At 39.2% G+C, this 12141-nt stretch overlaps 1 protein-coding gene across 1 annotated transcript; it reads left to right on the top strand.

Annotated features, from left to right (window-relative positions):
* Positions 1 to 9629: 9629 nt before the first annotated feature.
* LOC141649421 (protein FAR1-RELATED SEQUENCE 5-like) lies at positions 9630 to 11537 on the top strand. The gene has a single exon (XM_074458111.1). It carries the CDS (start codon positions 9630 to 9632, stop codon positions 11535 to 11537), a length of 1908 nt encoding a protein of 635 aa, XP_074314212.1.
* Positions 11538 to 12141: the final 604 nt, after the last annotated feature.

Here is a 12141-nt window from a genome sequence, read left to right as displayed (position 1 = left end):
GAGGTCGATCCATGGGACGGTGTGCTTTGGGTTCTAAGTCTATCTATCTCAATTTATGCTAGTGTCACAATTTGTTTGGGTTTGTAGTTGTGTCTAGACTAATGCAAACAATAAAGTAAAGCAAACAATAAAAGAGGGATGTAAACAAATGATAAAAAGTACTAGGATATCATGGGGTCATAGGGTATTCATGGTGTTGATCATACAAACATGTTTACAATTATAAGCAAGCAATTAATGTTGCGGAGGAACCGAGTTGGTTTATGTCTTACGGTTCATAGGAAGAGTTGGGTCCCGGAGCTGAATCGATTAGATTGTACAACACCTACAAGTCGAGGTACTTTCCTCCTATTCAACTTCTATGCATGGTCCAACAAGACTCGAGTTGGTTTATATCTTACAAGTCAAGTTGAGTAGATAAGAGATGGTTGTAAATGCAAGGATTCATAGGCTTGGCATTTCATCAAACATAACATATGCATAAAGTTGACATCACAACAACCAAGCAATTTAATCATGTGAACATATTGGATTAAGCATGATTATTTCCCATGTTTATCTCCCCTAATTACCCATTAATCCTAGCTAAGGAACTACTCACTCATTATCATGGAAAACATGTCACTAATGGTGTCAAACATAACAACAAGTGTAAACATGATAAGAGAATGAGGAAATAAATAATAAAGAGTAAAGAGTAAAGGAATTATACCAACTTAAGATGATCCAAACAATAAAGCAAAGAATAATAGAAGAACTTGATGATTGATGGAAGGTTATCAATCTCCCAATAAACCCAATAATCTTCAATTACCCAATAATAAACTTGAATAATAAACTTGAACAATAATTAAGGAGAGATTAATGTGAGATTTGTGGAAAGATTAAAGAGAAATCTATTCTAATCTACTCCTAATCTAATCTAAGAAAGCTTGATTTAATCTAAGGAAACTTTCTACTCTAAAAACTTGATAAAAGGATCCCCCCCCCCCCTTGATTATTTACAAGTGGGGTATTTATAGTGAGGATTCATTAGGTTAACTAAGGCTAAATTAGTAATTACACTTTTTAGTTTAGAGCAGGGAGACGCCGTTATTTTTCGAAGGAAGGGCATCTTTCTTTGAAGCTTGAAGAAACGGATTTGTGCTGGGCTGGAATCCGTGCATCTTAGGCACGGGACGGCCAGATTGTAGCAGGGGAAGACATGCGGATTTGGGTGAAGACGCACGTCTTCTGTAGTTTGGGGACGGCCGGCTTCTAGAGAAGCCGCACGGGTTGGAGTGCAGTTCTCGTTTTCTCTTCCATTCTTCCCTTCCCTTCACTTCCATTTTATTCTCGTGTGATTCGGTCTTTAGTTCTTGTTTCCTCTTTGATCTTAGCTCATCAAATATCGCCAAATAGCTTCTAAACATGCACGAAAGACAGGAATTTCCGCCTTATTCTCTTCTTTCCTACAGAATACACGAGATGCACTAGGAAAGCAAAATAGAAAGCATTTGACGGATAAAACGGCTATGGAATGTTATAATAGTATGCAAAATAGGCTCAATTAGGAGACTAAATATGCTCAAATAATGGTCACATCAAATATCCCAAAACCGAACCTTTACTCGTCCCGAGTAAAGAGGTGACAAAAACTAGACCTTTATTTAAACTATCCTACTAATATAGCCGACATGAGACAATTAGCGGGTCTCACTCCGCCCCTTCAACTCACAACAAGACAACCATGAGGTAGGATTCCTTCTTGCAAGGCAAGGTGGGTCTTGCCAAAATGGCGACACATCCAAACGTTAAGCACACAAAATCAAATAATGGATGCATCTACAAAAGGAATAGTCACTCCCTCATCAAGTGGCGGAGGCAACTAAAAGAGAATAAATTTAAGAGCATATAATCCTCCACAAATACTAGTTCAACAAATTACTAAGGCTAAGAGGATGACACTAAATCACCTCCAAATGGTGTTAAACTAGACTACTTTCGTCCTCAATTTCCAAATGCTTTCGTCAAGAGCGATCGGATGGTATGGAATGATGGTCCCTATGATGCTAGTAGCCTATGACATGACAAGTCTCGAATTCTATACAAAAGTAAAGGTCATGGATCGTCCCAAGCTCGACAAAGTGGCTTGACAAAAAGGCTTTTTGGGAATGAAATGCTCAAATCGTTATAAACAAGGGTGGATATGACTAGTATTCAAAAATTGACCTCATTCAACTTTCACATTTCAAAAATTAGAGATGGGATTTGTCCCTTCCGTGCTAATGTCCTTTGCTTTCGCCAATCGCTTATTAGACAACCGGTTAACCTCTAGACAATAGCTTTTCGGGGTGATAGTCACTCTGTCTCTGGGCGGTTGAATTCACAACCGTGTAGGGGCCCAATTCAATGGATCCCTCTCCAAAGCACATCGAAGTGGTACGCCTCCATAAAAACAACTAAAATTCTTATTATTTCAACATTTCATAACATTTGAGGTTTCCTTAGCAATAAATTACTTCCACATAACAAAATTTTCGAAATGAGCACTTCAAACTTATTGATGGAAAGTATTTTTAGGTTGCCTTACCACAAGGTCAATCAAGGTCACCTAGACAAGTTAACCAAGTCCACATCGCATCACGGGGTTGGAATAGGTGACTCACATGCAAACCCTTGACTAGGCTTTGGGTCATGGGTCAAAAGACACTAGTATGACACAACCTAGGGTGTTTTACAACCATTCTAGTAGGCAAAGTCTTAAGTTGAAAAAGTATTTGTAATGGCTTAGTTGCTCTTGTCAAAGTTCTTAATTAGGCACTTTTCAAAATATTTCATCTAAATGCAACTATATGCCATGATGCAACTATTATATACATCCTAATGCAAGTGATTCTACCAACTAATATGACATATAAACTAAATGCAAGTCCTAAGTTCACATTGTTAATACCGCATCAATCAAAATAAAGCCACATAGTCATTAACATAAAGAGGAAAAAGAAAATTGGAAAGATCATACCATGCGGTCTTCATTATCCTCATGTCTCGGATGTGACATACTCGATCAATGTGAACAAGGATAGAACAAACACAATATATAAAACAATATATACATGACTACACTATAAAGGAAATGAACATGTTTTTGAATTTTTAAATTTTTTCAAATTTTTATGGTTTTTGTTTTTATGAAATAAAAGAACATGTTTTTGTATTTTTTCAAAAAAATTCAATTTTTATCATTTTGGAATATAAATTCCCATCCCCCACTTTATTTTGGACATTGTCCTCAATGTACATGTAGGAGTAGGAATAAAAAGGAAATACACGTTTTTGAATTTTTTGATTTTTTGAAATTGAAATAAAGTACAAATGCAATGATATGATATGAATGAATGCATGCTCTAACTAAATGCAATTCTATATGACATATATAACAAATGAATGCAAACTAATCTACACTAGATGAAGCATGTTTTCTAGTAGACTATGGTCACCTATGATCAAACCTCCCCAAACCGATTTAAACACTATTTCTAGTGTAGAAAAGAATAGGATTGGTCATTAGTGACTATGCATGAATTCTAATCTATATGCAACTATCTACATGAATCATGTGGGATAAATACAATGCAAACTAATCAAATCATGTGAGGTATATTACAATGCAAACTATACTATATGAACTAACTAATGCAAATGAAGTATGATACAAATGCATGTGAGAACTACACTAAATGCAATGTATATACAAAAGAGAGAGAGAGAGAGAGAGAGAGAGAGAGAGAGAGAGAGAGAGAGAGAGAGAGAGAGAGAGAGAGAGAGAGAGAGAGAGAGATGGGTATCATACAAATGGAGGTGGTGAGGTAGGCCTCTTTCACTCGTCATCCTCCTCATCTTGGTAGCCATATTGGTGAGAGCGCCCGGCTTGGTCATACCCTCTTGGTTGGCCCCAATACCCTCCTTGGTCGAATTCTCCTCCTTGACCCGAGTACCCTCCACCTTGGCGATCCCAAGCTTGGTTCCCTTGATTAGGGAACAAGAGCTCCGGTTGGGCCCATGAGGGCTTAGGACCGTTGGAGCCAATATACCCTTGTTGAGCTATATTATAGTATTGCGGATAAAGGGCCAAGTAGTTGTCGACCCTCCCTTCATATACCCCGAGGTCCACTCTATTCATGAGTGCCATCAAATCATTAATACCCGGGGTGTTGCTGATTTCCGGCTCAAATTTGGTATGAGGGATAGGGTATGGTGGGATAGGCACATAGGAAGGTGGGCGAATAGGTCTTGCCGGTCCCCCACGAGGTATTTGGCGGTGTGGCTCTTCCCTTTGAGGGGGATTGTCTAGAATTTGGATATCAAGGAGGTAGCTTGGCGGAGGCGAGTAGGGGCTCAATCTTGGGTCAATGCCCGGTATCTTTCAACCTTCTAGGATGATTGGAGTGCAACCTTTGGTGTACCACTCTACACTTCCGTCTTGAGTGTAATTACACCACCGGTGATGAGTGAAGATGGTGTGCTCATCAATCAAAGTCCTCCCCTCAAGAGGAGTATAGATCCCCCGGGCGTTGAACCCGGGGCAAAGATAATTGGCCAAAATAGTAATTAGACCTCCCATTACGAAGGTCTTGAGTTGAGTGGTTCCTTGAGCAAAGTCATTGAACCTAGTAAGTATCTCAAGGGGCGTATTGAAATTGTAGCACCTCGTCCCCCGAACATTCAAATAGGACTCAAGAAAAGTTAAATCAATGAGAGTACACCTATCTTGTTCGTACCTCCCATTGATGGTACCGGCTACAAAGCGCTCGGTGATTCGAATCACCGGATGTTGGATGGCGAAAGTGTAGCATTGCTTTAAACCGGTAAAATTCCTCCCGGAAATAGCCCTCCAAAGTAGGTCCACATCAAAATTATCGGGTTTATCGGTATAGTTGGTGGGTACTTCAAGACCGAAAATGTAGGCAAATTCATGAAGTGAAAGATGATGGTCTAGGTTGCACAACCTAAACTCCATGCCCACGGTTGTGCGGGTATTCGTCACAATGCGAAGGCTACTCAAAAATTCAAGGGTGAGACTAAGGTACGTCTCCTCATGGGCATGGAAAAGTTTTCCAATCCCAAGGCCATTAAAGAACATCTCGGTAGGGTACCTTATCTTAAGGATCTCCAACACCCTAGTATCTATGAATTGAGTGGGTTCATAGTTCTTACCTAGCAATTTGACAAAGTTCTTGCGGTGGTCATCGGATTCAAAAAGCACCTCTTGGAAGTACTCAAGTTGTTCGATCCCTCCTCTCATTAAGGGACGGAAGTTCCTTTGTGGCACTATCTCTTGCGGAGTTGAGGAGGATGATCCCTTGCGCTTTCTTCCGGTAGATTCAACCAACTTCTTAGCCTTGCCTTTGAGGTTCATCATTTTGTAGTTGAGGAAATGGGGGTTTTGTTGACTTTTGATGTGAGGGGAGTGTTGTTGAGGAAGGAGATGAGTGTTTTAGGGTTTGATAAGGTGAGGAAATGAGGGAGAAAGGGGGTGATTTTATAGAAGAAGGGGGAATCCGGGCGGATAAGGGTGGGCCCTGTCGGGTTTATCCGAGAAAAATGGGACAATCCGGGCGGATTTGCTGCGGGACGGGCGTCTCGTTTTTTTAGAAGACGAGCGTCTTCCTCCGAATCCGGGCGGATTCTAATACAGGGATTTTTTCAAGTTGAGAGTAGGAAAAAGACGGGCGTCTTCAGATTTGGGACGGGCGTCTTCAGCTCCCTTTCTTCTTTTTCTTTATTTTCCTTGCAATGTCATACCCCTTCACCGATATGTTATTCCTCCTTATCTTTTTCTGAAATTTGCTCAATAAAAATGTAAGATGACTCTCTCTCTCACCACTCTCATGCAAGAAATTAAATGCAAGTGTAATAATGTACAATATTATACAAAGTAAAGGGTCCAAGAAATATCTTACAAATGGTGGTTTGAGATAGGACTCCACCAAACTAGTTCAAATTGTAGAAATTCTTATCCATAGAGCTCAAGGCTCTTAAAAGAAGATCAAAAGCTTGTGAACAAGCTCCAAATAGACACAAGTATGAGTTGCTCCATTTGAACATGAAATTTGGCCAAGGAAGCTTGTAAAATGTTCTTTTTCTTTTTGCTTTGTCCTTGGCGCTAGAGCTTTCCCAATGTTGCCAATGAACAAGCCCATGATTCTTGTCAATACTAGGCATGAAGTATGGTTTATTTTCATCCGTAGACTTCCACTCACCAACTTCTTCTCCAATTCCGGTAATGATGATAGCATTTTGATTTTTCAATCCTTCCAAGGTGGAAGGAGAATTCTCATGGCGTTGATGATCGAGTTCCTTAGAAGTTGTCATTGTGGGTGCCAAATCTTCACGAGAGGCTTCACGGGCAATATTCTCCTTGAGCTTTTTCACCAAGTAACTCTTGTATGATACCTTGGCCTTTTGAAGAAGGTCCACCATATCTTCTTCAATGATCATTGGCTCCATGATAGGCGTCAAGTAGTCTTCATGAGGAATAGGGGAAGGACGTTCTTCTTCATGATAGGTTATCTCAAATGTATCAAGGATAGGCTCCTCAAGCAAGGTGATAATGCGAGTCCATCCTCTAGGCTCATCATCATTGTTGCTATCTTCATACGAATCATAGATGGGGGCTTCATTTAACTCTTTCTCCAATGTCTCAACATTCACTTCAAAGGACACACCCTCATACTCACAAAGGCTAAGAGTACTCGGCTTACTCAACCTCATGTCTTCCTTATCGAACACAACACTTTCATATTCACAAGAGCTCAAGGAGATTGGCTCTTCCCATTCTTCGTCTTTCATGCCAAAAGTTACTACTTCAAATTCGCATTCATGTTCAATGTCCAAAGAACAGTGGGGAGTGATTGCTTGGGATTCTTTCAATTGGGTGATTTGAATCTCCAATTCCTCACCTTGGGCAACAATGCCTTGAAGAACATTATCCCTCTTTTGGCTCTCTTCTAGCATTTGTTTGAAGAAGTTTTGTTGATCCCCCATCATTTGGAGAATCACATTTTGAATGGGTTCGTCTTCTTATTGTGGGTAAGTGTGAAAGTGGTTGTATTGTGGCATTTGGATTTGGTTGTAAAGTGAGTTTTGGGTGGTTGGTTGTTGTGGGTATTGGATGTGGTGATTTTGGTGAGGAAAGTTGGGGTAGTAGTTATGATTTTCATTGTATGAGTTGTAAGGTAGGTTTGTGTTGACTTGCTCCTCAAACTCCTTATACCCATAGTCATACTCAAAAGATCCACCACATACTTCATGTACCAAGTCTTGGGTCATCATAGTTAAGGAAACAACTACAACATGGAAACTACACAAAAAATGGTAAGAACAATCCTTGAGGAACAAGTTCCTCAAGGTGAAAGCAAAATCAAAATAGACAAACAAGTAAGAACTTAATCACATAGCACCGTCCCCGGCAACGGCGCAATTTTTGACGTGGCCGTGTCGTTGTACGCCCAATCAAAACACATTTATAATACTCAACAAACAACTAGTTAGCGGTAAGTCAAGGTCGATCCATGGGACGGTGTGCTTTGGGTTCTAAGTCTATCTATCTCAATTTATGCTAGTGTCACAATTTGTTTGGGTTTGTAGTTGTGTCTAGACTAATGCAAACAATAAAGTAAAGCAAACAATAAAAGAGGGATGTAAACAAATGATAAAAAGTACTAGGATATCATGGGGTCATAGGAGATTCATGGTGTTGATCATACAAACATGTTTACAATTATAAGCAAGCAATTAATGTTGCGGAGGAAGAGTTTGTTTATATCTTACGGTTCATAGGAAGAGTTGGGTCCCGGAGCCGAATCGATTAGATTGTACAACACCTACAAGTCGACTTACTTTCCTCCTATTCAACTTCTATGCATGGTCTAACAAGACTCGAGTTGGTTTATATCTTACAAGTCAAGTTGAGTAGATAAGTGATGGTTGTAAATGCAAGGATTCATAGGCTTGGCATTTCATCAAACATTGTGCATAAAGTTGACATCACAACAAGCAAGCAATTTAATCATGTGAACATATTGGATTAAGCATGATTATTTCCCATGTTTATCTCCCCTAATTACCCATTAATCCTAGCTAAGGAACTACTCACTCATTATCATGGGAAACATGTCATTAATGGTGTCAAACATAACAACAAGTGTAAACATGATAAGAGAATGAGGAAATAAACAATAAAGAGTAAAGAGTAAAGGAATTATACCAACTTAAGATGATCCAAACAATAAAGCAAAGAATAATAGAAGAACTTGATGATTGATGGAAGGTTGTCAATCTCCCAATAAACCCAATAATCTTCAATTACCCAATAATAAACTTGAATAATAAACTTGAACAATAATTAAGGAGAGATTAATGTGAGATTTGTGGAAAGATTAAAGAGCAATCTATTCTAATCTACTCCTAATCTAATCTAAGAAAGCTTGATTTAATCTAAGGAAACTTTCTACTCTAAAAACTTGATAAAAGGATCCCCCCCCCCCCCTTTGATTATTTACAAGTGGGGTATTTATAATAGGGATTCATTAGGTTAACTAAGGCTAAATTAGTAATTACACTTTTTAGTTTAGAGCAGGGAGACGCCGGTATTTTTCGAAGGAAGGGCATCTTTCTTTGAAGCTTGAAGAAACGGATTTGTGCTGGGCTGGAATCCGTGCGTCTTAGGCACGGGACGGCCGGATTATAGCAGGGAAAGATGGGCGGATTTGGGTGAAGACGCACGTCTTCTGTAGTTTGGGGACGGCCGGCTTCTAGAGAAGCCGCACGGGTTGGAGTCCAGTTCTCGTTTTCTCTTCCATTCTTCCCTTCCCTTCACTTCCATTTTATTCTCGTGGGATTCGGTCTTTAGTTCTTGTTTCCTCTTTAATCTTAGCTCATCAAATATCGTCAAATAGCTTCTAAACATGCACGAAAGACAGGAATTTCCTCCTTATTCTCTTCTTTCCTACAGAATACACGAGATGCACTAGGAAAGCAAAATAGAAAGCATTTGACGGATAAAACGGCTATGGAATGTTATAATAGTATGCAAAATAGGCTCAATTAGGGGACTAAATATGCTCAAATAATGGTCACATCAGTTATGCTTTAGAATATCACATTGAGTCCTTTACAGAATCATAGACTGCAGTACATGACTTGTAATCAGTTTCTGTGCATTTGTATCACATGTCATGCTCCAGAATATCACATGTATTCCTTCAAAGTATCATAGGCTGCAATACGGTTGCGTGTTTATTTTATATTCATCAGTATCACATTTTATGTTACACAATACCACATGCATTCCTTCACAATATCATAGTTTTGTTATAATCTAGCTATATTTGTTATATTTGTATCACTGTTATGCTCCAGAATATCACATGTATTCTTTCACGGTATCACATTTTATGTTACACAATATCACATGCATTCCTTCACAATATCATAGTTTTGTTATAATCTAGTTATATTTGTTATAATTTGTTTATTCAGCTTCTCTTGCTGTAGAAAATACTTTTGTTGTCCCTGTGGTACCTGTTCGTACTCCATAATGCATAGATGTTGATGAGGTGCATGCTGGGAATCGTCTTTCTTTGATGGTGACCCCTGGAGGTTCTGAAGAGTGGGTCAGAAATATTGCAACTGAATTTACACCTACAATAGGACAAACTTTTGCTACGTTAGACGAGGGTATACAGTTTTATGAGACTTATGCAATAGCATGTGGTTTTGAACCAAGGAAATCTTCAACGAAAAGGTTTCGTAGTAGTGGAGATATTAGGACAAAATTGATTGTGTGTCACCGGGAAGGATTTAGGGATTCTAAGCCGACAATATTACCCATTACTGGTGAGGAGGAGGAGCCAATGGTCAAGGCCTATAATCCGAAGAAGACTAAGGTTACTAGGATTGGTTGTAAAGCTAGGATTTTCTTTAAATTTGTTATTAAAGAAATTGACCAAGTTCAAGTGCCACTCTTTGTTGTTGATCAGTTTCATGCTGCCCATAACCACCGTCTTTCTCCACTCAAGTATAGAGAATTTCAGAAAAAATGTAGAAACCTTGCTTTGCAACATAAACAAACCATCATTGATAATTGCAAGGTCAATATTGGCCCAACCTCTACTTTCAGGTCCGTCAAGGAATATGTTGACGGCTATGAAAATATTGGAGCTTCTTTGACTGACTTTAAGAATTTTGGAAGGGAAATCAAGTGTTTTATAGGTCTTAAGGATGCTCAAATGTTTGTAGACCAGTTGGAAACCCTTCATGAAATCCAGGAAGGTTTTTATTATGCCTATGATATTGATCAGAATAAGTGTTTGTTTCGTGTATTTTGGGCTGATGCAGCAGCACGTCGTAATTACGCTCTATACGGTGAGGCGGTGACTTTTGGCCCAACCTATTCAACTAATAAGTACGACATGATCTTTGCTCCTTTTACTGGTGTTGATCATCACAAGAAGTCCGTCACTTTTGGCGCTTCGCTTATGTCTAGGGAGAATGACCAGAATTTTAAATGGATTTTCACAAAATTCTTAGATTGTATGGGTGGGAAGGAACCGCATTGCTTTTTTACCGATCAATGTCCTGCTATGAAAATTGCAGTCCCTGCTACTTTTACGACTGCTGCCCACCGCTATTGCATGTGGCATATTATGAAGAAATTACCTGAAAAGGTAGGCACGACAGTGACCAAAGAGACTGACTTCGTCACTCGTCTGAATTCTGTTGTTTGGGATTCAGACTTAGAGCCTGCTGACTTCGAAGAGAGGTGGTGTTCGTTGATCAGTGAGTTTCAATTGGAAGATAATGCATGGTTGCAATATCTGTTTTCCAAGCGACAACGTTGGATTCCGGCGTATTATCGTGACATTCCTCTTGGTTGTCTATTAAGAACAACGCAACGCTCTGAGAGCGAAAACAGCTTCTTTAAGCGGTTTGAGAATCCTCATGGCACACTTGTTGAGTTTTGGATGCGCTTTCAAAGTGCTATGGATCAGCAACGGTACACCCAAAAATCTCTTGACAAAGATAGTGATCACTCCCTACCTCAAACCAAAACCCTTCTTAGCCTTGAGGTTCATGCATCGACTGTTTATACGCACGCTCTCTTTTATGAATTCCAACAGCAGTGCGTTGATTCTCTAAACTCATGTAGTGCTAGTGATTCTTCAAGGGAGGGCAGTACAAGGTTCCTAGAAGTTGAAGATTCTATCTTCAATAAGATCTACACTGTCGCATTTAATCCTTCAACGTTTGATGCAACATGTTCCTGCAAGCTGTTTGAGAGGAAGGGATACATATGTAAACACATCATCTGGATTTTATCAGGTAAAGGGATCAAAAAGATACCTGATAAGTATCTTCTCAGTAGGTGGACAAAGAACACTAAAAAAATGCCCTTGTATGACGCTCACGGTCAATTGTTGGATGATTTTACTTCGTCGGATGTCACTAAGCTTCAGATTTCGAATGTCCGTCTGAATTCTACTCAACATTAACACTGCTCAAATCTCTGCTGAAAATCACATAAATGAACTGACTTCATTATCAAGACATTTAGACAAAATTTCAAGTCTGGTGCTGAAAAATTGACTAAACACCAAGAGTTGGAGATGCTCCTTGGGGTTAAGTCTTCATCTGAGGTCCGTATACTACCTCCTGTTCAATCAAAAAACAAGGGTACTGGCTAGAGGTTGATGTCCAAGAAAGATCAGTCTGTTGCAAAGGCACAAAAGGCGAAAAGATTTTGCAATAATTGTAAACAAATGGCACATCATGATAAGCGGAATTGCCCTAATCCAGTTGTTGATACATCACAACACTCGTTTGATCATGAATCCGATGTAAGTAATTTGTCTTACAACTTTTATTATTTCAGTTTTACGTTTGCTATACCACAGTTGCTGAAGTGTGACCCTGATAAACAATATCACAGTCCACGCTAAAAAATATCACATTCCATGGTAAATAATATCAGTACCTTGTTAACCACTATCAGAATATACACTTGATTGTAGACAATATCATCCCAATATTAAAAGGTGTCTACTTTGAAACAATATCACAATCATTTAATAACAATATCACTTGTCACTGGCAACA

The sequence above is a fragment of the Silene latifolia genome, chromosome 3 (genome assembly GCF_048544455.1).
Source record: "Silene latifolia isolate original U9 population chromosome 3, ASM4854445v1, whole genome shotgun sequence".
Classification (NCBI taxonomy): domain Eukaryota; kingdom Viridiplantae; phylum Streptophyta; class Magnoliopsida; order Caryophyllales; family Caryophyllaceae; genus Silene; species Silene latifolia.
This window is presented reverse-complemented; position numbering and strand designations above follow the sequence as displayed.

Excerpts from the sequence above, each read along its gene's own strand:
- LOC141649421 (XM_074458111.1), top strand. The coding sequence starts at position 9,630 with ATGGTGACCCCTGGAGGTTCTGAAGAGTGGGTCAGAAATATTGCAACT.